This window comes from Ailuropoda melanoleuca, chromosome 13 (genome assembly GCF_002007445.2).
Source record: "Ailuropoda melanoleuca isolate Jingjing chromosome 13, ASM200744v2, whole genome shotgun sequence".
In the NCBI taxonomy this organism is placed as follows: Eukaryota; Metazoa; Chordata; class Mammalia; order Carnivora; family Ursidae; genus Ailuropoda; species Ailuropoda melanoleuca.
The window spans coordinates 67909162-67936187 of NC_048230.1; the positions used below are offsets into that span (position 1 = coordinate 67909162).

Consider the following 27026-nt stretch of genomic DNA (forward strand, 5'->3'; position numbering starts at 1 on the left):
CAGGGTCCTAGAATCAAGCCTCACATCAGGTTCCCTGCTCAGCAGGGAGTCAGCTTCTCCCTCTCCCTCTGACCCTCCTCCCTGCTTGTGCTCTCTCTCTCTCAAATAAATAAATAAAATGTTAAAAAAAGATTTGAATTAGTTGGGGCATGTGGCTGGCTTAGCTGGTAGAGCATGCTACTTTTGATCTTGGGGTTATGAGTTCGAGCCCCATGTTGAGTGTAGAGATTACTTAAAAAGTAAAAATATCTTAAAAAAATTTTTTTGAATTAGTTGTCAACACTTAAGTTTTAGGATTTTATGGGCAATTATCTAGGAAAACATAATTTATCCAAGTGACCCTGATATAAGCCATCTAAATGGATTAACTTTCACAGAAGAAATAGAGGAAGTTGTAAAAGAGCTCTCTCACCACCTCCACCATTACCAAGAAAGAAAATAGTACCAGGTCATAAAGAGAAAGCTAGAGATTCATCTCACTTATAAATATTGTTTTTAAAATCTTAAATATGGGGCGCCTGGGTGGCTCAGTCGTTGAGCGTCTGCCTTCGGCTCAGGGCGTGATCCCGGCATTCCGGGATCAAGCCCCACATCAGGTTCCTCTGCTGGGAGCCTGCTTCTTCCTCTCCCACTCCCCCTGCTTGTGTTCCCTCTCTTGCTGGCTGTCTCTCTCTGTGTCAAATAAATTTTAAAAAATATTTTAAATAAATAAATAAATAAAATCTTAAATATAAGCAAACAGATTTCAATAATACATTTAAAAACAACATCATTGGGGGCCGTATGGTGGGCACAGTTAGTTAAGTGGCTGACTCTTGGCTTTGGCTCAGGTTGTGATCTCAGGGTTGTGGGATCGAGCCCTACCTTGGCTCCTCACTCAGTGTGGAGTCTGCTTGGGTTTCTCTCTCCCTCTCCCTCTGCTCCTCCTCCCCTCCCCCTGCTCTCTCACTCTCTCAAATAAATAAATAAATCTTTTAAAAATATGACATCATCCGGGTACCTGGTTGGCTCAGTTGGTAAAGAATGTGACTCTTGATCTCAGGGTTGTGGATTTGAGGCCCACATTGGGTGTAGAGATTACTTACACATAAAAGAAAAAATAATTTTTTTAAAGGAAAAAAAGAAATCATTTTGGAGCATCTGGCTTGGTCAGTCAGAAAAGCATGCGACTCTTGGGGCACCTGGGTGGCTCAGTCATTAAGCGTCTGCCTTTGGCTCAGGGCGTGATCCCGGAGTCTTGGGATCGAGCCCCGCATCGGGCTCCTCCGCTGGGGGCCTGCTTCTTCCTCTTCCATTCCCCCTGTCTGTGTGCCCTCTCTCGCTGGCTGTCTCTCTTTCTCTGTCAAGTAAATTAAAAAAAAAAAAAGCAAAGCAAAGCAAAGCAAAGCAAAGCATGCAACTCTTGATCTTGGGATGGTGAGTTCGAGCCCCACATTGGGTGTAGAGATTACTTAAATAAACTTTCTTTAGGGGCGCCTGGGTGGCACAGTGGTTAAGCGTCTGCCTTTGGCTCAGGGCGTGATCCCAGTGTTATGGGATCAAGCCCCACATCAGGCTCCTCCACTATGAGCCTGCTTCTTCCTCTCCCACTCCCCCTGCCTGTGTTCCCTCTCTAGCTGGCTGTCTCTATCTCTGTAGAATAAATAAATAAAATCTTTTAAAAAAACAAACAAAACAAAACAAAACAAAAACAAAAAAACAAACTTTCTTTAAAAATTAAAAACTTTTTTTGAGAGGGCCACATTAATGAACAGGTCACTCTTGGGGACAACTGGGGCTCCAATGTGTGGGGACCTTAATAAGGCTGCACAGAGCAGGCCTCAAAGCTGTCCCATTGATTAGGGGCTACCCCTGGAGGCATTCACTGGCCAGCTTTTCTGGGCTGAGCAACCCAGTGGCCAGAGAAAGCTCTCAGCGAAGGTACTTAGAGTAGGAAGCTGTCTTGTTGGCCTGTGTAGAAATGGCAAGTCAGAGGGTTAAAGGCATTCTCTATTGGTTTTAACTATAGGTCTGTGGGCTACAGGTCTCAGGGAGAACTAGCAGAGTTCCAAATTCTTCCCAAAAGGTGGTACACTGGAAGGCAGAACCAAAAGCACCTTCTGTAGAGCGCTGGGATCAGGAGGGCAGGGCTCTGAGAGCTTCCCTGTGCCACTGGCACCAAGGAGAAGCAGGGCACGAGGGCTGGCCAGGGAAACACGCAGACTGCCCTTCCTGCAGCCCTGCAGTCGCCAAGCTCCATCTGCCAGGAGGAAGAAAGAACTAAACCAATTCGCTCACACAAAACCTTTGTCAGAAGGAGCTTTGCTGATGACCCTAAGAGACTTCCTGCCAGCCTGGAATTCCACTCTAGTCCTTTCTCCATGCGCACCTCCAACAAATAGCTGGTCCAGAAAGAACTCACTTCATTCAAAGGGGATTTATAATTAAAAAAATAAATAGCACCAGACCGATATATTACGGAAAAGTGGGGGAGGGAGGGAGAGAGGGAACAAGAAAAACAAATGGCAGATGAAAGGCACTCACAGAAAAAAAAAATTAACATGAAACAGATGATAATCAGGAACCACAAAGAACTCAAAGGCCTTAATACATTTCAAAACAAGAGTTCAAAGCAAAGATCCAATAGTCCAAAGAGATGATGAAGCAACTGGAGGAGATGGTATTGGCAGAGCTCAGGAAAGAAGTTTTTTAAACAAAAAAATCACCTCAGAACTGAAGATCATTTCAGAAACATCAAAAAGGAAGCTAGCCTTGCTGAATACAGAGGTCAGGATTGCAAAAAGCAAGTTAGGGAGTTATCAATGAACACTTAAAAAGGAATGAAGAAATAATACAACTAACAGGTATGGAAATATAGAGGGAGAGAGTGGGCTAAGTACATGGGTTTCTTCAACTTTTAGAGGTATAAATCTTTTTTTTTTTTTTTTAAGATTTTATTTTTAAGTGGGGCGCCTGGATGGCTCAGTCGGTTAAGCATCTGCCTTAGGTTCAGGTCATGATCCCAGGGTCCTGGGATTGAGCCCCAAGTCTGGCTCCCCACTCAGCGGGAGAGTCTGCTTCTCCCCTTCCCTCTGCCCCTCTCCCCCACTCGTGCACGCGCTTTCTCTCTCTCTCACTCTCTCTCAAATAAATAAATGAAATCTTTAAAAAAATTATTTTTAAGTAATCTCTATACCCAATATGGGGCTCAAACCTACAATGCCAAGATCAAAAGTTGCATGCTTTGCTGACTCAGCCAGCCAGGCTCCCCTATAGCTGTAAATCTTAAGACACATTTAAGTCTGATAAACCAAGAAAAAGATGTAAAGTCTATTTAAAGATATAAAGGGAACTAACAATAATAATTAAAACTACATAGAAAAGGATGAAAAAAGGAGAAGTATAACAATTACTCATTTTGGACTTCTGAATTTTGTACTAGGCACATATATATATAGATATAGATATATATGAATATATGTCTATTTATATAGATATATGTCTTATATAGATATATATTGACATATATCTATATAAGATATAGATATATTTGTACTAGACACATATACATATATATATGACATATATAGCTCACCTGTTAAAATGAATGCATCAATTTTAAATTTTTTTTTATTTAAGTAAACTCTAGCCCCAACGTGGGGCCAGAACTCATGGCCCCAAGGTCATGTGTCACATGCTCTACTGACTGAGCCAGCCAGGCGCCCCTAAATGCATCAATTTTTAAGTAATTAAACAAAATCAATGCAGTACAATAAGCAACAGAGCTATAGTAGAGTACCACAATAAAAACAGGTTCATTGAATTCTAGAAACTAGGAGGGTTGCAGTTGAATAGGAGTGAAAGGAGAAAATGACAAAAGGATTATAAAGTACCCAGGCTTCTGAATTTACATTGGTTTATCAGGAACAATAATTAATAATAACTGAGTTAATTACAAATGCAATCCAGCTAGATTAAGCACTCTAGACCAGTTATCTGCAGGTTATCAAGACATCAAAGGATAAAAGGCCTTTACCCCAATATCAAACACATTTAATAAAATAGGTTACCAAAAGAAATGAATAAAGTCAGTAGAGAGACCAGAGCAAGCTTCTGAGACTTTGTAATAAAAGATTTAAACACACACACACACACACAAAAGGAACACCCTGGGGCCCTTGTATCCAAACCACCTCATTAGCTAAACCTGCTTTCTCTTCACCATGATCACAGCTGGCCTCCTGGAATGATGCATGTAGTGCGTGGTAAGAATAAACAAAATAAGATTACTAATCTGTTGAAAATATGAATATCCTGCCTACTCATAACTTACCTTAAAATTTTCTATTTAACATCTCCCATTGAGAAAATAATGCAAAATAACAACTGCTGGCAAGAATGGGGAGAAATTGGAACCCAAGTGCATTGCTGGTGGGAATGTAAAATGGTGGAGCCACTGTGGAAAACAGTATGGCAGTTGCTCAAAAAATGAAACATAGCATTACCATATGATCCAACAATTCTACTTCTGGGTATATACTCGGAGGAATTAAGAGCAGAGACTCAAAAATGTATCTGTATACCAATGTTCACAACAGTATTATGTTCATAGTCAAAAGGCAGAAAGACCCAATCCATTGACAAATGAATAAGAAAAATGTGATATATACATATATATATCATACATACATATATATATCATATATATATCATATATATATATATATATATATAAAATGGAAAATTAGCCTTAAAAAGGAAGGAGAGTCTGATACATGCTATAATGTTGATGAAACTTGGAAACATTGGAACTTGGAAACAAGCCAGACACAAAAGGACAAATATTGTAGGATTCCATTTATATGACGTTCCTACAAGAGTCAAATTCATAGAGACAGAAAATAGAATGGTGGTTGCTGGGGGCTAGGAAGAGGGGTGAATGGGAAGTTATTACTTAATGGTACAGAGTTTCAGTTGGGGAAGATGAAAATTTGCCGGCGCCAGATGGTAGTGACAGTTACGTGACAATGTGAATGTACTTAATGCCACTGAACTATACACTTAAAGATGGTTGATGCCATCTGGGACAGAGCATCTTGTCTAAAAGGAGACTCTACTCAGCTCCAGCTAATTGTCAATTGGCAGCAGTGTGGGTGGGTCCAATGTGGTCAGCTCATCTACTTTTTCAAGAAAAGCTGGAAATCCAGATTTGCATGTGAAATCTCCCAATTTTAAGTGTCAATAACAAAAAATATTCAAGACCCATCACAGTGACTTTCAAGTTTTTCAAGCTGTGAAAAATGTTCTGTGAGGATCCACTTCTATCTATCCAAGAGAACACACCCTGCAGGGGAGGCAAGTTTTGTATCAGGGCTGCTGGTATATTGCTGTTAAACAGACCCACTCCTGCACAGAGCTCAGACAAAACCTTTCATACGGGGTCCCTGTCTCCCTCTGGGTCTTAGTTGCCCTGTAATTGTGAGTCAGCTGTCAAACAGAATTTATCACTGAAGGGTTATCAAAGCTACGTGCTTTTACCTGCATCATCTTGATGAATTCTCATAACTTCTATGAGGTAAGTTGTATTACCTCCACATTTTACAGATTAAAAAAACTGCAGCTGAGAGATAGCAACTTACCTAATAAAGACAATAGCAAACATAAAGAAAGCCCTTTCTTTCAAAGGGCTTTACTGATTTAATCCTCTCAACAAGTCTGGCCTAAGCCAAATAAACCCTGAAATGGGGATTCCACCAAGGTAGCCTGATTCCAAAACCAAAGTACAGGGCTTCTTAACATAAATACAATGCAAGCCATACATACAACCTAAATTTGTCTAGTCGCCACATTTAAAAAGTAAAATGACACAGGTTAATTTTAATAATACACTTTATTTAACCCAACATATGCAAAATGCTATCCATCTAACATGTAATCAATATAAAAAATACTGAGATATTTTACTCTTTTTTTGTACTAAATCTTGGGAGTTTTTTACATTACAGCATATTCCAATTCCGACTAGCCACATTTCAAGAGCTCAGTAAGCCCATGCAACTAGCGGCCACTATATGGGGCAAGGCATTTATTTACAGTCTAATCTTAATGTTTAAAAGCAGAACTCACAGAGGCACCTGTCCCTTGGTTTCAAAGGACACGCAAAATATAATGGCACACACTTCTTGAGCATATACTTTGTCATGGAAGGGGCGAGTCTTACTATGTGTGTTGGGGATCTTCACACGTTACATTTTGTCATCCTCGCACCAAGGCGAGCGCCACTGCCCTCCTCTTTTGACGGAAAGAGGACTTCCCTTAGCCTCCCCTAGTGCCGACCTCCGTCTCGCCGCCCCGCTCCCGCCACCGGCCGGACGCCAGTCCCAGCGAAACCGGGGTTCGCCATCATCCTAGTCAGGGTCTGGTAAGGGGCAAGGAGGCGCGCACCGCGGGAGACGTAGATCACCTTCGGCGGGAAGAGCTCACAGTGGGTAAAGACCCCTCCAGGCTCCTCCTCCAACTTCTCCTCCTCTTCCTCCCCCTCCTCCTCGGACTCCGATTCTGACTCCGACTCCGATTCCTCGAACTGGTGCCGGGAGGCGACATCACGAAGAGAAGCCCAGCGCACGCTTAGATAGGTCCGCCTCCCCCGCTCAGTCGCAGCCAGCTCTTGATGCAAACGGCTAAAGCGAGGGGGCGCCGCTTCCGGGAGCCGGAACTCGGCTTCCAGGCGCTCTGGCGCCGAGCTCATCATAGAAGCTAGTGGGGACTTCCGCTTCCGGCACCCTCAGGCGCTTTGCCGGTGAGGTTCAGTTCGGGCAACTGTCGGCCCGCCCCCATTCGTCTCCCGGAAGGCCTCGTGGGCTCGGCCCTTACGCGCCAAACGACTCTCTCTTTCAGCTTGTCCCCGCGCAGACGCAGTGCTGAGCCCACAGCTGCGGGACAAAGAGTGACGTCCGGAGCTTGGAGTCATGGCGGCGACTGAGCCGAGCTTGGCTTCTGCCGGGGGCCTCGCGCTGCCGCCAGAGAAGGAGAAAGGAGCCGGCCTGAGCTCAGGCCCAGAGCGTAACTCTGCGGGCTCCTCGTCGACTCCCGAGGCCCCACCGCCTTCCCCCGAACCCTCCAGCCCCAACGCCGCGGTCCCCGAAGCGGTTCCTACGCCTCCTGCGGCAGCCTCCGCGGCCTTCGAGCTGCCTCCCACAGCCCTGGGCTCCCCCCCGCTTGCCGAAGCCGCTCCGCGCTCCCCTCCACACCCTGGCGGATCCCGACCCGGCCCGGAGACCTTCCGCCAGCGTTTCCGGCAGTTCCGCTACCAGGACGCCGCAGGCCCGCGGGAGGCGTTCCGGCAGCTGCGGGAGCTCTCGCGCCAGTGGCTGCGCCCCGACATCCGCACGAAGGAGCAGATCGTGGAGATGCTGGTGCAGGAGCAGCTGCTCGCCATCCTGCCTGAGGCGGCGCCGGCCCGGCGGCTTCGCCGCCGCACCGACGTGCGCATCACGGGCTGAGCTGTGGAGCTGCGGGCGGCCGGGGTCGGGCGTTCTCTGGACTGGGGCCACGATCGGGTCCGGAGGCCTGAGCCTGTCTCTCCATTACGCATTGATGAAAAATGAGTTTTTGGCAGCTCCAGTCGTCTGATGTGTCCCATTCGTTCGTCCTTTACTAGGTTTATTTTCCCGAGCCTATCTCCTTCCAACCTCCTTTTTGGCTGGTGGCGAAACCAAGTTGGGAGCCCATGAAAATAAAGCCTTTGTTCCCTATTCACTTGGCATTTATTGGCTTTTGTGGGATCATTAACGTGTTGGCTAGGCTTGGGCCTCCGCATCTGGGAAATTTTTCTCCTCGCTCCACAGGACCCCACTTGGGATTCCTTTGGTTGGAGTCTCCGTGAAGAGGGTTTTAGCAGCCTGGTTTCCGTATTCGCCCCTACCTCTCACTAGAATATGAGTTTGCTTTCCCACCTAAAAAGATAGTGGATAGTGGTTGTGGCAGGCAAATAGTTTACTCGGTAAGTGCTTACCTAACTGGCTACCTCTATACCAACTGGGCCATTAACTTGTTCAACCAACCTGCCCTTTGGGCACAGGCTTCCCAAAAGACCCAAGCCATTGGGCTACTTTAGGAAGTGTTTTAGTACAGTTCCTTACAGAGAGCTCACCTTTCTTGTCTATTTTAGGCCCCTAGGATTTAAGTAGAACTGGCATGAACTAATGGATTATTACATTGCTAGAGCCACACTCACTTTAATTCTTTCCAACTACCTCTACTTTTTTAATCAGCGTAATTGTTTAGAAAGAGAAGAAGGAATTTGGCAAGTAGTAGGGAAGCTCTGTTATGAAATCTTAACACCTACTTTTCCTTAAGTCTTCTGCCCACCCAGGAAGGAACTAATTCGGGTCCACAGGCAATTTGGATTGGTCTCAGAAGGGTCCTAATTGCAATGGGTGCTATCTCTTAATATGAGGAAGGCCAGACCCATCTTCACTGCTCTCAACAACTGAAATATAATAATCCTGCAGCTCACACCACAAGCACGAGCCAGACTGGGTTAGAGGACGGTGTGGGACATTTTACATTCGAATAGACCCTTAGATGAATTCAAAATTATTTTGCATACTTTCTTGGGATTTAGGTTCTTGAGTTTGCATGTGCGTCCCTGCAGAAGATACATCTGTTTACAATGTAAAAGTTTTCCTCTAAAAGATGTTTATAGAAAAACATGTAATGCGTACTAAAAATAGGGTACAGAACATTATGACATGATTGAAACATAGCAACAAAAACCTGTTTTATTTTTCCAAATACAGATACAGAAGTTTGCATGTTTTGCAAATATTGCTTCAAAGCAACATTTCTATATACAGCGCCTTCTGTTCTAATAGCGCGTAAACATAGATATGTATCCACAGTGCAATGTTGGCTCATCAAGGGTCCACCTTGCGTAACACTCATTGTTTAAAAGAAACAAAATTAGTCAAACTAGAACTGTTTTTGTCAAGGCAATTTTTTATAGGTGGATAGTTTTTCTCAAAAGAAAACTTAGGTAGTGTACATATTTCTAAATGGTAACAGTAATCTTTGCAAATAACAGCTTCCAGTGCTCCAACTTGGGGTTAATTCAGCTTGACCCAGGAATTGGGGGTGGAGCCCCTCAACATGGCTTTAAATTAGAGAAGCACACTGAGGTTATCAGAATTTGGGAGTCATCCCTGCTTCCCTAAGGACAAAAGTCACAATGAGTAAAACAGGATTATTTCCTTTATAAACAATAAACCCAATAATGGCCACTTGGCAGAATTAGGGTAATTCAGTTTCTGCTTCCACCTTTGAGAAACACATGACATTGACTCCCTTAAAGTTGTAGCTTCCCCAGATGTGATGCTCAAATGTATTTGAGAAAAGAAAAATCAGTAATCTAATAGTCATCATACCTCACAGTTGTGGCTACAGAAAATCATCCTGTTTCATCCCTTTTCAGACAAACACACAATTCTTATAATGTGGCTGTCTGATAAACCACAAAACATAGATGCCATGCACACTCCTTGGACATCTCTTCCCACACCAGAAATGCCAAAGTTAGCAATGGGAAAGAGCCTCTTGGAGAGGAATCACGTCAGCTTTACTACAGGTGTCACAGCCACATGTTTTCCCTCTGATGGATAAGCTACAGCAGGTCAACTGGTTCTAAATTCATTTTATATCAAATGGTGAAGAAATCACTGGACAGAGCATTCCCTGAAACAGATTTTGGTACAGAGGACTTCAAAAACCACAATGACCTGTGTGCCTTCAAGGCCTAATCATTCCAAAGGTCGCTAGAGATACTGTCATTGCTATAGAGATATTGGCTACTTCACGTTTACATAGTAAATATTTGCAGCATATAACATTACAGATTCATAAACCCATAATTAACTTGAGTGTTAATGGACAACTGTGCTTTGATTTTTGCCTTTAGTGATAAGAAAACTAAATGGTAAAACGGGTCACTCCTCAAAGCATGGGAATATTTTCTTTAACTTTGTCTAGCAAAGAAAAATGAAAAAATATAGCAATTACACATGGAACCGTAACCTGCAAGAAGAACAAATGTTGTCTTAAAAGGTACATATTGTACCTGGACCTTAAGCAGCATAATCACCTTGACCTCACAAAATAATACAAACAGGAAATCTAAAGTGTTAAAGTATATTAAAACAATTCTGAAAATGCAAACTACTGAACATACACCCTTCTGGGAAGGAGAAAGCGGCACGTGTAGCATCTGAAGTTTGTTTACAACAATATAAAATAAGGTAATTCTCCAAACCACATTCTTTGTAACAAATCTTTACAGTGAAAGAGTTCAAAATTTGGGGAAACATTTTTTTGGACATTAAATAGAACCGGGAAGCTGTCGATATTAAGAAGTGGGTAGAAAACGCTGTCCTTTGGGTTCCAGACCCTGCCTGCTTCAGTTTGGAATTCCTCCTAGATTCTTATTACAGTGAGATTCTAGTTCCTCCACAGGCTGCATGGGTTCTGCTACAAAAGACACAACCCAGCCAACTCTGGGGTAAAAGCATACAAAACTTGTCCCCGGTACCATGAAGTCATGCAAGACAGGTGGGTGAGAAAAGTGAAGAGTCCTAGGGAGAAGGCAGGGCAGCCAAGGCCTCTGCTCCTTCCCAACCTCCACAGAATGTTAAGTCACAACATTCTCACGAAGTTGGAAAAATGAAAATGATGCCTGCTGCCTAAATCCATGCCAGGCAGAAACAAGAAGGCTTGGCATGTGCCCCACCCTGACAAAAAAGTCAATTAAATAGGCCGCAAGTTGAATTTACAACTGTTTCCAACTAAACTTTTTTGGCTCTCATTCCATTTATCAGTGGCACGATTTCAAGTGAAGTTTGTGCAAAAAGACTCACTCTCCAACGATGTGCACAGAAGAAGGGAATCCCAAGAGTCTATTTGCTACCTTCCTGGTAGGCTTCAAGATCAGAATGCCCTGCCCTCCAGCAGCCAAAATGGCCCCTTTGACCAATGTCCATCACACCCCCTGCCCGGATCCCTGAAGTCAGTCGGTGTCACGTGCATTCGGCATGCTAGGTTTATTTATTTAAATATGCAAAGCTCCTCCTGCAGGTGCCCCAGGATTGTGCCCCCACTAGTTCTGGGTGCCCAGTTTCATGTTGAGCAGCAAAGTGCAATCTGCTGCACCTTGCCCAGGTCCATCAGCAGCTGCTTGATGCAATGCTTGAGCTGCGGAAGCCTGGCCAGTGGCTCCGGGGGCTCCAATTCCCCAGTGTAGTCCAGCCAGCTCTCCAATACTGTAGGCAGAAGAGAGAGAAGACCCAGTGAGCTCCTAACACTTCATCTGTGAGAACATCAGCGAGAATTTCAGCACGTTCTCTCATCTATCCCAAGGGGCGAAGAGGGAGAGCCACTCAGGTGACACTGACTCATCACCGTCTCTACGAAGTATTACCCCCAGGACAAGGCTCAAATGCTTTACGGGAACACAGTCCAACAGAACCTTTCTGCAGTGGAAATGGTCTATGTTGGTATTGTCTATGCAGTAGCCACTAACCACATGTAGCTAATTGAGCGCTTAAAACATACCTATGTATGACTAAGGAACTGAATTCACATTTTATGCAATTTTAAATAATTAAAGAGCCACACACACGGGCGCCTGGGTGGCTCAGTCGGTTAAGTGTCTGCCTTCAGCTCAGGTCATGATCCTGGGGTCCTGGGATCAGGCCACACATTGGGCTCCCTGCTCCGTGGGGAGCCTGCTTCTCCCTCTCCCTCTGAAGACAGCTCCCCCCCTTTTGCTCTCTCTCTCAAAAAAAAAAAAAAGCCACATGTAACTAGTGACTACTGTATTAGTGCAGCTCTACAGTCTAGAAGGCTTTGAAGAACCCACCTTCCTCAGTGTTACTCCCCAGTCTTTTTTTTATTCTTTCTTTCCTTTTTTTTTTTTTTTTAAGATTTTTATTTATTTATTTGAGAGAGAGAGAGAGAGCAAAAGCAAGGAGGAGGAGCATTGGTAGAGGAAGAAGCAGACTCCCAGCTGAGCAGGAAGCCCAACACAAGACCTGATCCCAGGACTCCGGGATTACGACCCGAGCTGAAGGCGGTTAACCAACTGAGCCACCCAGGCACCCACTCCCCAGTCTTCATAAAGTTTTCCCTTGTTGGAAATCAGAGAACCTAGTGTTTTAGCCTCATATTAAGAAAAATGAGAATCTAAAGGGACTTGAAAAGGTCTATTTTTATCACTATAAACTCTGACTTGCTTCATATTCCTATCATCAGTATCACCGAATACTCTGACTTTATTTTCTAAGTATTTAATGTAAGATGTCCAGGTACTAACATCCTTGATTATATTGACTCAGTATCTTAAAAAACTGCCTTGTCTCTGAGAGCAGGGATTTCTCTAGAGAGATGTCTTTTCTTCCCTAAGCCACTCCCTGAAGCTCTGGCATTTGGAGAGAGGCCATTTTGGCACCCTGCATCTTTTGACAAGAGCCAGCCCCTTCAGGGAGGACTGTGCTCACCCCACTCTGCCTGTAGCCTTTCTAGTTCATAACCCAACCTGTACTGAGCACCTTCTGGACCCTTGAGCTGAAGGTGCAGAAAGAGGAAAACCCACCCAGTGCCTGTTCCTCAAAGAGCTTATAGCCTCACACATAATCCTTTTCTCTCCCCAGATCCAGCCCTCCACCTTCCTTCCCACCTTTCAAAATCCTATGTTCCCTGTAAGTTACTTTCCAGAGAAGCCCTCCCCAACTCTACAGCCTGAATCTGGTTCTGTGTTAAATTAAGGGTGCTGTGTGATCACATGCTTTCCTTCTTGGAGTACTGATCATGGCTTATAATTATATATAAAGGGATAATCTCATTAATACCTGTCTCTACCTCAAGATCAAGTTCCATGAGGGCAGAGGCCAAGTCTACCTTGCTTATTACCCTTATATCCCTAAGACTCAATTGTGCCTGAAACATAGTAGGCACTCAACAGAGGCAGTGAGAAAATGTGGGAATGCCCTAGCAAAGTGCCCTACTGACTGCTCAGGCTCCACAGAACTCACCTACCTCCCTCTGATTTCGTGTTGGTACTTGGGGGTTCCAAGAAGGAGAAACAGCCCTTCCTCCTCATCCCAACGAGTACAAGGACTTGAAAATAAGAAAAATCAGACTGCCTTCTCAGACCTGAACTTGAAAGCCAAGAGTAAAGGATCAAAGTCACGGGAGAGTGACTAGTGTGACAGGCTGAGCAAGATAAACTCCTCAGTGACCAGTTTCAATACATCAATTACTCTTTAAGGGAAAAAAAACTAGAAGGAGACAGGAGACTGCTCAGCAAAAGGACACAAGAATAAATGGAGAAAAGGCCCGAAATCAATGCTGGAAGAGCCCATCTGGATGAGTGTAGAAATGATGCAGTCAGGGGTACCTGAGTGGCTCAGCAGGTTAAGCATCTGCCTTTGGCTCAGGTCCAAGGGTCCTGGGATCAAGCCTTGAGTCTGGCTCCCTGCTCAGTGGGGAGTCTACTTCTCCCTCTGCCCTGCCCTACCACTCATGCTCTCTCTTTCTCTCAAATAAATAATAAAAATCTTAAAAAAAAAAAAAAAAGAGACAGGACTGGCTGGGTCATTTCCAAAAGATAGACAATATGTCAGTCCATCTGTCCTTGACAAGATGATCCTACAATTGCTGAGAGGCCCCTCTTATGGTCATTGTAACTACTTCAGATCTGGTTCCAAAGACACCAAAGACACCTCCCAACACTGTGGTGACCCAGGAGGCATGCACAGGGAAAAAGAGCACCAGTGTGCAGACAGAAGAGTCCAGGCCACTCAGTAGTCTCTGAACTTGGTTAAGAGGAGTGTTTGGAGCCCCTAAGGTGGAAGCCTTCTCTCTAGATCTCCAGGACTGAAGACAACCCTGAACTGTAAGAGCTAAGAGCATCTCCTCTGGACACCAGCATCCAGCAGGCCAGCCTTCTCTCCATATCATGTGCTGGACCATTACCTTAAAAGTTTCTCTTTTAAGGAGGCTCAACAGCTTCTCAGCAGTATAATGATCATAAGCAAGGCAGAAGGTCACAAAGGTAAAGTTCCATTTCATATACTTTCCCAGACCATCTATATAGAGGCCAATGCTCAGTAAAGTAACATTTTTTTCTTAAAATAATATTTCTAATGCTAAAAGATTCAATATTTTCATGGTCATTAAAAATCTTTTGTCTTGGGCACCTAGGTGGCTCAGGTGGCTGAGTGTCTGCCTTTGGCTCAGGTCATGATCTTGGGGTCCTGGGATCGAGTTCCACATCGGGTTCCCTGCTCAGTGGGGAGCCTGCTTCTCCCTCTGCTTGCTACTCTCTCTGCTTGTGAGCTCTCTCTCTGACAAATAAATAAAATCTTTAAAAAAATTTTTTTAATTTTTTTTAGTTTTACAACTGTTTATACAACTACGTAAATTATTAAATTATGGTTAATATTAAAACAATAACTTTTAACATATAAATCAGTCAATAGAATAGTTTACTAGACTATTTCTTAAAAGGAATACTATATCCAAATTCTTATAAAAGCTCAGTTTTTCTTAATGGTATTTGGATGAACTCAAGAGTTCCCTCCCTACTATAGTTGAAATAAAATGGGATTCCAATAAATCTTAATTAAGTACAATGGAAAAGACTGTTAATCTGAATAAAATCTTTAAGATTTATAATTGATTTTCACACTTCAGGGCCTGGAGTATCAGAACATGAACAGAGTACATGACGCCAGATCAGCAGGACACACAAGAGGCCCTCAGGAAGGCCAGAGAAGGGAGCCCAGACTTATCCTCCTCAGCACACTGGCCATGAGGTTGACTGGGAGTGGCAAGTCAGTAAGAAGTAGGGAAGCACTGATGTCTCTCTTAAGGGCAGGCTCCTTTGGCAACAACAGAACATTCTCTCTGTTTCCATAGTGCTAAGCCTATTCTCAGGGACCCAGAGCCACTCCTACTGCCATTCTCTCAAAATCCCTAATTTCCAGTCTGGCATTCAATCCTCTTTCAGCTAGCGAATAGCAGTGTTTTCAGACGGTGGAATCAGTTACCATTTTAAGGAGCCCAAGGAAACCTTTTAGGAGTAAAAGAAACAGAAACACTCCCCCTTCCAGAAGTCCCCTCAGAATGGACCCTGAATTAGTCTCCCATTCCTAGTTCCTCAGGTTTGCCTCAAAGGCAGAACAGAAGCATGAGGGCATGGAGGTCCTTCTCTCACTTTTCTCCATCAGGACAACCCTTTCCCATTCAAGCCAGTCCTTTTATCACCTACTGAGTCACACCCTCCCCCTCAGAAAACCTCACTTTCCTCAAGGCTCGGCTTCAGACCCAGGGATTCCAGGAAGCCTTCCTGTTATCATTTCCCCTGCCACACTTCACCTTTGGCAGGGCCTCGGTCATACACTTGCCCTGGCCACACCTCATGACTCTAGTTTGTGTAACGTGTGGCATCTTTCTGAGTTATTTCATGCAAGTAGCTTCATATCCCCAATTACAGTAATGGTAGCCTGACTATACTCAGAATCCTCAAATAGAGTATTTACTTTTCAATTTGGCTTCATTTTAAGAATGAAAACAAAAAGTTAAGAAATAAGTGAAAAATCAAGAAGGAATTCTGTCTTCAAAAATCAAACTGGCAACGTCCTAGGGATCAAAAGAGACTGAACTTGAGCATGTTTATCATGAGAAATACCCAGGGCTACCCAAATGACTCGGTCAAGTTCTTAAACCTCTGCTGATAAAGAGGAGAAGGCTTCGGTTTAGATTTTAAGAAAGGCCAAAATAAAGGTTTCTTCAGATTAATCCTTGAAGACATCCAAAAGCCTCTGTTAAGTCAAAGTTGAAATTCCCCACAGAACTTGGTTAGCAAAGCTGCTAGGTCGCACAATGCCTGCAGGCAGAGTCTAGTTATTCTTTTGCACTCTGCTTTGCAGAAGGCACTAGGTAAGTGAGGGAGGACTCCTGACATCACACAGACCTTAGAAGTGCCCGATAAATACTAAAAGTAAAGCCTGCCCATCTAGAGGGAGGATGGGGATGGATGAGACTGAAAAGAAAGGAAGCAAGAACACAGCTATCTGTGGAGAGCCAGAGAAGGAGCCCTACCATCCAGCTCCTTCTCAATGGAGTCCATCCTATGTGTGACTTCGTCCTGAAGAGATTCCACATGGGTCAGCAGGTTAAACTGCCACTGGTGCTGGGAGCTCAGCAGCCCCTCTCCACCTCTGTCCAGCAGCTTCCGAGTGGGCGCTTCCTCAGGCAGGACCTTTTTGGAGACATATTCCCTCACCTAGGAATGCAATGGCATTTAAGTTACTGAGTGGAGATAGTCCCAGTCCCTTCTCCAAACAGCCAGTGTTTGCAACCACCTGAAAAATCAGATGCTGTTTGAATATTCCAAACCTCTACCTCCCTCTCTTCCTGTCTCGGACACCAGGCAGAAGTATGCCTGGTGTAGCAATCACAAACACTCAGGGCAGCACAGGCCTCATAGCTGCTTCCCAGTGACTGGCCCAAGCCCTAGGCCTGAAACAGGCCTCACAGAATGGCTTCTAGAGCCCTGAGATCAGAACAGAGCAGGATGGGCACAGACAGGTGTTAATACGTTACCTAGCAGGGATAAGACAAACTAGTTTTAAGTCCACGCTCCTCGTCTTGCTGAATGTGTGAGCCTGGATTAGTTATTTTTCCTCTCTGAGCCTCTGATACAAGTAGTAAAACCTATCTTACAGGTTCATGAGGATGAAACAGGATAAGGTTATAAAACACCATGTTGGCCTATGGTCAGCTTTCCATGAATGAAAGATATTTTCAATCCTAGCTGACTTATTTACGCCCAGTATTTTTAGAATTTTTAATATGTGGCAGATGACTCTAGGAATCTGCCTAGTTTGTAAGATCACAACCCTCTTCTACAGTTTGGATCTCAACCTTTCCTTCCTTCCTTCATTCATTTGAAATGAAATATAGTCAAGCTAATATTAGAGCTGACTGTGCAAAGCTCTGTGCTGACAGCTCTTCACAGACACACTGCACAATAACTAGAGGGCACGGGCACTGGCCCCTCCCACAGGGAGGTGAAAGGACACATCTATGGAGGTGAAGTGACCTGCTCAGCATTCCACAGTAAGTGGCTAAGCCCAGACTTGAAACCGGGTCTATTTCCAAGACCAACCTTGACCAGCACTGTTCAGACACTGGCAAAGGCACAATGCCCACCCGTGAAGGGCTTATAATCTAGGATGTCCCACTCAGCAATATGCAGTAACATATCTAATGCTGGTGATGCCAACCACAGGGTAAAGATTGAAAGGAAAGATGACAAGGGTGGAGAAACTCTCCAGTTACACAAAGCCTCACTGACCAACTGAGGACAGGACAGAATGACACCAGTGAACAGTTAAAGATGACAACATTGGCAGGAAAATGACACAAAGAGGCTCTAGAAGAGGATAATTAGAATAAAAAAAAATTGAGAGTTGTTCTTGAGAAAGCTGAGGAAACCAGCAAATATCCTGACAAAAAGGACTGTTCTTATGCCAGGGCTGCAAAGTTAAAAGTCAAAGTAAAGCTATCATAGAATTGTATTGAAAATCTTATGCCTAACAAAACACTTGATTCATTCTTTGCTCATGCTAGGAATTAGCAGCTAGGTGCAATTATAACATAAACCCTGTTAAAGAAAAAACCCTGTTAAAGAAAAAAACCTAACTTCCATTTATCAAGTGCCAATCAACACTTTTCCCCTCACTTCTTCCCACCTCCCCACCGTGCAACCCCAATGACTGTCATTTTGTAGGCATTTCCTATAACCATGATCTCTGGTTTAATCAGGCTCTCCTGACTTTGCACCCATTTTAACCCACCAAAAAACACCTATGATAAGCAAATTTAAATACAATTTTACAGTAAGTACAACTTTATAATAAATGTCTTCCACAGAACCCTACAGGGGGAGCTCAAGCACTCAAACACTAGATTAAGAACAAGTACAAGTGAGCCACATACCTTTAGGGAGCTAGATTTGGAGTCACTGGCCCCCCTACTCCTGTCTTGGTCTAGCGGCCAGCCCAGACGTGGAGAGAGAGAATCATCACCATTCTCACAGAGGGGGTTGACGGCATCGTCGAGGGCAGAGCCCCGGGTCTCCACCACCAGCTTCTGCTCCACAGCAGGGTAATAGGCGCGGGGCTTCTGATAGCAGTGCTCGCTGGTGATATAGGACTCCTCCACAGACCGGGGTAAGGGCAGGGGCAAGGGCTTCTCCACCGCCCCATTCAAAGTTCTATAGCTTGGGACTTCCTCTTTGCTCTTAGTTTCAGTGACATGGATGTGTTTCGAATGAGATCTCCCCTCCCCTGAGTGCTGTTTCCAAGGCTGACACCACAGCTGCAGATCAGGATGCCCCCTGCTTCTGTTGGGAGGGCAAACATAGAAAGGGCTTTGGAGCAACTGGGACCGCTGCAGGGTGTCTCAACTCCCACTCTCCCAAGAGGAAGATGGGAGATGGCTTGGGCCATCTGGCCATGAGCCACCACTGACCAAGCAAAAGGGAACACAAATCCATGGTCTCTGAGGAGACCACCTGTAGCCAAGCTCCTGCTATGAACACTCACAGTGAGTGAGACTGGACTTGGAGTCAGAAGACCTGACTGCATTTCAGTTCAGCCACTGATTAGCAGTACAGCTATAACGAGTCACTCAGCCAGATTCATTCCCATTCCCTCCTCTGCAAAACTGGCCTAACCATCTGTCTGCCATTAGCCAATGAGTTTGATAAAGATTAAGTAGATTAATTCAAATAAAGTACTTTGTTGGCAGCAAAGTACTCTTCAAATGTGAGTTACTAAAATAACCTAATAAGCAAGCATGATAATCCTGGCATGCAATAGCTTTCAGTTACAAAAATGCAATGATGGGGACACCTGGATGGCTCAGCTGGTTAAGTGTCTGATTTCGGCTCAGGTCATGATCCCGGGGTCCTGGGATCGAGTCCAGCATTGAGTCTGCTTGTCCCTCTCCCTCTGCCCCTCCCCCTGCTTGTTCTCTCTGTCTCTAATGAATAAAATCTTTTAAAAAATGCAATGACAATGGGTCAAGGGGGCAGGAATCAAAGTCATCTACACATAAGCCATTAATAATTAAGTTTTTAAAAATTCTTCTAAAATCTTTTATTTTCACCATTTCAAGGAGAAAACTTTGTTATTAAAGAACAGGGATTCAATCCTTTTTTGAGCCACAGGCTCCTTTGCTTTGAGAATCTATTGAAAGCCCTGCCTACACATATGTGCACATAAAACTATGTCAGTACTTTAGTCTCCCAGAATCATTCACTGTTGGAGTTCTGACCCAATAGAGGATCATTAAATTAATCTACTGGATCATAATCAATTGTAATGCTCTACGAATCTGCACATCATCCCTGTGTGAGAGCCAAGCTAACCTTCTCTGTATCGTTCCAATATCTAGTTTATGTGCTGTCGAAGCGAGCACAGCATAATCTACTGTAGAAAAAGGAAAACAGAATAGAAAATATCATAATGTACCATTCTAAATAATAGTAGGTGTTCTGTGAAATTTTAGTTTCAGTTTTATGTATGTGAGTAATATAAAACATATTTCTTATTGTGGGATATACATTTTATTAAGTTTAAAAGCCACTACTCGAGATAAATTTCACCTTTTAACTCTTCTTTACTACCCAGAACTTCCACTACTACCTTTGATCATTAAATGAAAAGAAGGAAAAAAGGGAGGGAAGGAAGGAAAAAAACAGTGGGCTTCTCGAGTAAGTTACCAGAGTTCCTAGCTGGGAAGGCAGTGCCCTCTAGGGGGCGTTTGGAAATAAACAGACAGGTGCTACTCACATTTGGTTCAGAGATGGGCAGAAATGTGACCTTTCTAACTGCCACAATGACTGACAGGTACTACTGGCATTTAGTTCACTGAATCCATGGATGCCTAACATCCTATAATGCTTGGAACAAGCACACATGATTGGGATAAAGAAGAATCATCCCACGATATAATCAACAGTACCTTCCCAGCCCCCCAGCTGAAAAACACTAAACCAGATCAGCAGCAAAGCAGAGCTTAACTCACCAGCAACTCCCATATCTGGTACCCCTCCACACACACCTGACTGAAGCCTTCCTGCACAAATGGAATAGGCCGTATATGTGAAAGCATGGAGTGATCCTACAGAACCTAAAACTCTGCTCCCAAGGGGCTACAAGGATCCTTCCTCAGCTCTCCCTCTCCACCAATCACCAACACCCCTCCTATCCACTGGAGAAGGACAGGCAACAACGAGTATCAAGGCAGCCTAGATCCCTGGACCACTGCCAACAGGGTACCAAGCCTGTACCAAGAAACCAAGATGCCAGACACACCTCTGAAATCATAACTGCTTCAGGGGAAATGAGAGTCATTGTTAACTTCCAGGTTTACTGCAGTCTGAAATCTGTTAACTGGAGTGTACAAGCCACAGTATGGACCTCTTCTTGCATGAAGATCACAAGTCTTTGCTTCCCCCTTTCTAGGATTTTTGCCCTTCCAGGTAAGACCTGAAGCCCCAGCTACTACTCCACACAAAAATAATGCCCTGGACTTTCTTTGTACACCCTGTCAATCATGAAGAAGGAATGTACAGCCATGCATGGTACTTTTAAAATGACAATAGATGCTCTGAAGTTACTCCCAGTTTTATTGTTTGCCTTTGAAAATAAACCTGCCAGGCTACTTAGGAACAGTATTTCTGAGAATGAGGACCCAGAGTTTGTGATAGCAGAGACTATCCATGTGTACACAGAAACAATGGGACCACCTGCCCAGGATCTTTTCTTCACATATAATGAACAAGATCTCCCTATGCCCCCTTCTGAATTGCTAGAAGTCAGATTTAATTCTAGTAGAAAGTCACTTTTATAAAGACGAAGGATCTAAAAGTGGATTCAGAAGGGACATGGTTCCAGAATATGGAATAGGGCCAGGAGCACTGGCATTTCAGTAAGAAAAAAGAAACACCAGCTGGTTGAATCCTCAAATGAAAAGTAACAGAACAAAGTTTACAATCATAAGCATCACCTGAGGTTTTTCCAGGCCCTCACACGGACCACCTTCTACCTGCCTCAGTTTCTGGCATCTCATTAAGAAGAAATTATTTTTGTATATATGGGGTAAAGTTTTCTGATTTTTTAAAATGTGAGGGGAAAAGCTTGTCTCTGACGTATTTTTTTAAAAGATTTATTTTAGAGAGAAAGAGAGAGAATGAGTAAGCATGGGGGAAGGGAGCAGAGGGAGAGAGAGAATCTCAACCAGACTCCCCACTCAGCACAGAGCCTGACACAGGGCTCAATCTCACAACCTGAGATCACGACCTGAGCCCAAATCAAGTGTCGGACACTTAACTGACTGAGCCACACAGGTGCCTCAAGTTTATCTCTGATATCTTATCCAGGTCTATGACTTGATTCAGTTCATCTCAACAGATATTGTCACAATGACAGCTAACTGCCCCCAGCAACTATTTTCTCTTTCTCTTAGCCTTCCCCGCAGTTAGGTGTGTCCATGAAAAAAGCCACCTGTTCTCCCCTGTTTCTCTTTTCCCTGACCTGGGGGGCTGGAACAACTGAGGTATTGGTGAGGCTGTTTCGACCATGCAGATGAAAAGAACCCCAGTGGAATGCCAGAGCAACAAGACAGAAGGAACCCAAGTCCCCTAGTCCACAGACGGAATCCTGGAAAAAGACCACCTATCTGGCCTGGACCCCTGACTACCCATGGACTGACCTTCGTTACGTGACAAAGAAGATTTCATTTTGTTTCAGCCTTTATTTTGGGGGTCTTTGTTATAGCACCTTGGCTTTTACCCAAACCAATATATACCATGTCTCAATGTGCCCTTGCTCAACCACTCCTTGTCATGCCAGTTCTTGAAGCCACGAGGCTTCTGCACCAGAATGCAGGGGAAAGCAAACCCCCTTCTTCCATCCCAGGGCTCTGACACTCTGTCTGATGCTGAGGGGCCTCCAGGACTAACTTGCACAAAGGAAATCTTGTTGGAGAGTGGCCTATCGTGTCTAACTTACTCATGGCACGAGTTTGTCACTGTTGATGTCTTAACTAAGATGGCCCCCTATGAACACGCCCATGAGAAAACTTGAGAAATTTTTACGTATGAGAAGCTGTCCCTGACACAGACTGTTCTGATATCAAAAGAAAATGCATGGAACCACTGAGAGGAAGTTAGAAAGATTAGGACAAGTACTTGACAGGAGCCAGGCCTGGAGTTCTAGACCTGACTCTATCCATGGAAATCATGGGAGAGCAGCAGCCTCATGCAAGGCCCCAGATCCCTATTTGGTAAAGTGGGGGTCGGTTATGAAAGACAAGAGACCCCAATAAGAGCTACATGTCTTTCTCAGAGCTTACATGAACTTGGGTCATCTGACACATAGAATGCAACCACAGAAGGGGAATTCACACTCAGTTTCACTCCTCAAACTTCTAGCCACTAAAAGCCCGAAGTCCAGTTCCAGAACACCTAAAACTTTGCATGAGCAAACCATGAAGAGAAAGACTTACTGAGTAACCACTATGCTGGAGAGCAGGCCTGCCAATATTATCTCTTCCAGCAGCTTTCAATTTTACTTTGTTTACCAGTCAAGGGTGTTAAGGATGAATGGATAAACAAAATCCAACATTATCTACAATGGAATATTATTCAGCCTTTAAAAAGGAAGGAAATTCTGATACAGACTATAATATAGATGAACTTTAGAAGACACCGTGCTAAGTGAAATGAGCTAGTCACAAAAAAGACAAATACTGTGGGATCCCATTTATATGAGGTATCTAGAGTAGTCAGATTCACAGAAACACAAAGTAGAACGGTGGTCGCCGGTGCAGGGCGGGGAGGGCAAAGTGGAGAGAAGTTGTTTAACAGATACAGAGTTGCAATTTTGCAAGATGAAGAGTTATGGAGATTGGTTTCAACAAGATGAATGTACTTAACGGTACTGAACTATATATAAAAAACAGTTAAGACTGTTTATAAATCTATAAAACACAAATTTTATATTATGCATATTTTACAATAAAAAAATTCAGAACTGTACACCAAAACAGTAAACAAACTAAACTATAAATACGTACACCTATTTTGATTATGGTGACAGTCGCAAGGGTGAATACATTTACAAAAACTCAATGAACCTGTAAAATGAGCCAACTTAATTATATACAAATTCTACCTAACATAACAGAGTTCCTTTTTTAAAAAAAGAATGTTTATTGTGTAACTGACATATTCCCCCCACCCAGGGGGTGCACCGCCCTGGAAGTACTGCAATACTAGGTCAATGCACGGCATGGTTGGAGAAAGCTCCTATTCCATCTCCTAGTTCCAAAATCCATTTAATATATTGTCCTTGGATAGAGGACATATCAGATATTAAACTGCTAGGAACAGACACTACACCTGACCTTAGCCAAAAGGTTGAGATGTAACTGAACATTTTTAGTAAAGGTCTCAAACTCATTGGTCTTATCACTGATTTTTGTGGCTTTCCAATCTCAAATTTATCCTGACCGTCTGCCCCCTCACTGCCCCCCACACAGACCATGTCAAATCAGACTCATCCCCAAAGTTACAGGTGCCACACTTACTGCAAGATGCTCATCTTGAGCTGCAGGCCATGGAGAACCTCGATCACTCTCTGCACATCTCCAAGAAGCTGGTGGGTGGCCACAATCTTCTTGGCATTCTGGTGGGAGTAGTTCTCTTCTAAAAATGCCAGGCCATGCATATGTCCCCTGCTCAACCACTCCTTGTCATACCAGTACTTGAAGCCAGGCCTCTGACCTAAAGCAGTGACAATGAGAGAGTTAACACCTGGCCTGAAGAAAACCCAGACCATTGCATCATTGCACAGATACCAAATAAATTACTGGAAGGATGTGTTCATTTTATTTATTCATCCAATAAACACTTACTTGGCACCTACTATATCCTGGGCTCACTACTAAGGCTTGGGAATAAGGGAGTAAGACATGTAAATTTCCTGATCTAGAACATGCCAGAGGTGGAGTGGGAACCTGGGTATCTCTTTACAATTAAATCACATCATTACATCTCTTATTTAAAACCTTCAATGACTTCCTACTGCAAAAGGGGGGCGGGGGGGAAGCCAAAGCCCTAACACTGGCCTAATGAGCTCACTGCACCCAGCTCCTTCCTGCCCTCCTTGCCCCACCCTTACAGTGGCCTCCTTTCAGTTTCTGGAACACATTCATGTTTTTGGTCTTAGGATCTGTGCTCTAGCATCCTCTCTGTCTGGAGCATTATTTTCCAAGGCCCCTGAAGAACTGGCATCTTTCCACTTCCTCAGACAAGCCTTTTATTACTTTCAAAATAAGAAAGCTTCTTCAATGCCTCCTAACTAATTCCCTATATGGTTGCTAAGCTCCCCCACCAAAGCATTCATCCCTACCTAACATCTTCCTGCTTATTTGACTTATTTTGACATCTGTTTCTGGCCCCAACCTCACTAAGAGCAAGAATAGTAAGAACCATCTTGTTCATGGCTGTATACCCAGCATCTGGCAAAAGACATCTTGAATGGATTTATCAAGTGGAAAGAAGCTCCAAGTCCCCCTTCCAACTGTCACCTACCACCTTACTAAATATAAACAGTCAGGCACCCTCCCTTCTCTGAACCTCCATTTCCCATCTATTAGAATGACAGATGAATTGGATGGTTTCAGTGGTCTTGCTCATTATAGGGATCCTTAGGAAGAACTGAAAACACAACTACATGTGACTCGGCAGTATTTCCTCCTCCAAAAGCCCAAGGAACAGCTTTCAACTAGATAAGTATTTACCTCCCAATATCTATAAAAACCCTGAAATAACCCACATAATCCCTGTCACGGTCTTTGGGCTCTGACTTTACTAAAACACATGGTAGCGATATACCTCGATTCTGTAAAAAAAACATCGTCATGTAACCTTTAAAGAATAAATCTGTTAGGTTAAACTTCTGGTCCAAGACACTGCACAAACACAGGCTATAAATATAAATGTAAAAGACAGAGAACACTCGATTTAAGGAGGAGTCTATTTACAGCGCTGGCAGTTAGAGTTGTAAAGTTCAGCAAGTGCAGAGGAGTAGATGAAGATGTTGTGTATGATTTGTAAAAAGGAAAAAGTAGAGGGAGGGGAGGAGTGAAAGATATTAAAGTAGACAAAAGGAATTTTTAAGCGGCGCTAAGGAGCCCCAGGGATTACGGGTGGCATCTCAGAGGCAGCTGCTACATGAGTGGCCTGAGCACAGGACTCATAGTAGTACCACCTGTTTTACAAAAGGAAGGTCGAAGACCATGGTTCTCATCTCCTATCTGGCACTAACTTGCTGACTTATCTTAGCCCCGTCCCTTCTGGGTCTATATTTGCTCACCTATCAAATGTCAGGGCTGAAATAAGTGGTCTCTGAGATCTTGCCCATTAATAACATTCTGTGATTCATAGACTAATCTTCTGACCATATTCTTTCCTTGGGATAAAGCGACAAACAGGCAGATTCCTCTCTATCTAGGGACTAATCTAGCACAAGTAGATACAGTGTCATAACAGAGGTCATCAGGTCCCAAGGGAACACACTTGCTAGAACATGAACTACAGTGACTACCCCCTCCCCACACAACCAGCAAAATCAAGATCTGACCCCACGAGTCAGTTCTAATTCCTATTTGCTTTATGAGATTGGGAAAGTCATTCACGTCCCTGGGCATCAATTTTTTCCTCATCAGCAAAAACAGGAAAAGGAGCTCCCACCAGGACCACTTCATAGGACAAAAAGGATCAACAGAAGTAGAGGCACTTAAGCATTGTCTAGCCTTGCCTAGCCTTGGGATTATGGAACTGGAGCAAAGGGGAGAATCTTACAGGTAGTGAAGGGAAAAGATATCACCATCCCACCGACAAAAAGACAAGAACCACAGATATGTAAGACTTCTGGAAAGGGGAACCCAAGAGCCACAGGACAGCCATGCAGCCATGGAACAATGAAACTAACTGATCCTGTTAAGGAATTAATTCACTGGTTTGGGTAGCAGTCAAGCCCTATCAACTACACCTTTCTCCTTCCCCTCAAGGGCTTCTCTCTCTTCCAGGTGTCAATGATGCAGTGGAGGGCAGGTGCCACCAGAGGGAGCAGAGGCAGGTTCCTAACCCTTCAACAGCCCCAAAAAGCCAAAGACATAGCCCACATCTTCATGAACCCTCAATAAAAGGAAAAGGTGCCTGTTTCAGCAACACATATTCTAAAACTAGCTCAACACAGAGAAGACTGGCATGGCCCCTAAGCAAGGCAAGAATGACATGCAAACCTGTAAAGCATTCCAGTTTTTATAGTTTCAGTCATGCAAGACGGAAAGAGTTCTAGAGATCTGCTGTACAACATTATGTTTCTGGTTTATAAACAATACTGTACGGTACACTTAAAATTTTGTTAAGAGTATAGATCTCATATGATTTTTACTACAATAAAAAAGTAATTCTAGCTCAAGGCCAGGCTTTCCACAGGCTTCACCACGCTCTCTCATTGCTAAGTTCAGGACAGCAGTCTACCAGGTGAGCTAGCAACAGGCGCAAGGAGGAGTCAGTCTAGCTAATGTCGAAGAAATAAGTACCAAAATCACAGACAGGGAGGCTGCTTCATGGCCAGCTGTGGAAAAGGTTACATACTGTTAATATCCCTGACTCCATAAATCTCTACCTGGAGGGTCTTGGCAAACATAACAGGTGTATTTCTCAGGCACATTTTCTTCCAGTAATCCCATGCAGACCCCATGCTGCCAGCACTGGCACTCTTCACACTGTTAGAATTAAAGAAGCAATAAAAATTAAACTCAGAAGGTATCCTCCATCCAAAAGCAAGACCCACTGTGGGGGGAGGGGCATTGGGAGGGAGAAGGAAACGGGGGGGGGGGGGGAAAAA

The 27026-nt window shown here is 43.9% G+C and overlaps 2 protein-coding genes and 3 non-coding genes across 5 annotated transcripts in view; 2 read left to right on the forward strand and 3 right to left on the reverse strand.

Moving 5' to 3' along the window:
- Nucleotides 1-6804: 6804 nt before the first annotated feature.
- Nucleotides 6805-7737, forward strand: SCAND1 (SCAN domain containing 1). Its single transcript, XM_034641516.1, has one exon. The coding sequence runs from the start codon at nucleotides 6948-6950 to the stop codon at nucleotides 7479-7481; it is 534 nt and encodes a 177-aa protein (XP_034497407.1). The 5' UTR covers nucleotides 6805-6947; the 3' UTR covers nucleotides 7482-7737.
- A 999-nt stretch (nucleotides 7738-8736) lies between these two features.
- PHF20 (PHD finger protein 20) overlaps nucleotides 8737-27026 on the reverse strand; it is a 133732-nt gene continuing 115442 nt past the window's right edge. The window contains exons 14-18 of the mRNA XM_002916414.4: nucleotides 26805-26904; nucleotides 23695-23890; nucleotides 18034-18439; nucleotides 16132-16315; nucleotides 8737-11288 (exon numbers count right to left, since the gene is read on the reverse strand). Of these exons, the coding sequence (XP_002916460.1) occupies nucleotides 11146-11288; nucleotides 16132-16315; nucleotides 18034-18439; nucleotides 23695-23890; nucleotides 26805-26904 (1029 nt within the window). The 3' untranslated portion in view covers nucleotides 8737-11145. The remainder of the gene's footprint in view (nucleotides 11289-16131; nucleotides 16316-18033; nucleotides 18440-23694; nucleotides 23891-26804; nucleotides 26905-27026) is intronic.
- LOC117795805 lies at nucleotides 19411-19518 on the reverse strand. The gene has a single exon (XR_004619966.1). It is a non-coding gene; the product is annotated as a U6 spliceosomal RNA (small nuclear RNA).
- On the reverse strand, nucleotides 23348-23536 carry LOC117795810. Its single transcript, XR_004619970.1, has one exon. It is a non-coding gene; the product is annotated as a U2 spliceosomal RNA (small nuclear RNA).
- LOC117795809 lies at nucleotides 26330-26437 on the forward strand. Its single transcript, XR_004619969.1, has one exon. It is a non-coding gene; the product is annotated as a U6 spliceosomal RNA (small nuclear RNA).

Bases quoted from the DNA above. Each gene is read 5' to 3' on its own strand.
- SCAND1 (XM_034641516.1), top strand. From the start codon at position 6,948: ATGGCGGCGACTGAGCCGAGCTTGGCTTCTGCCGGGGGCCTCGCGCTG.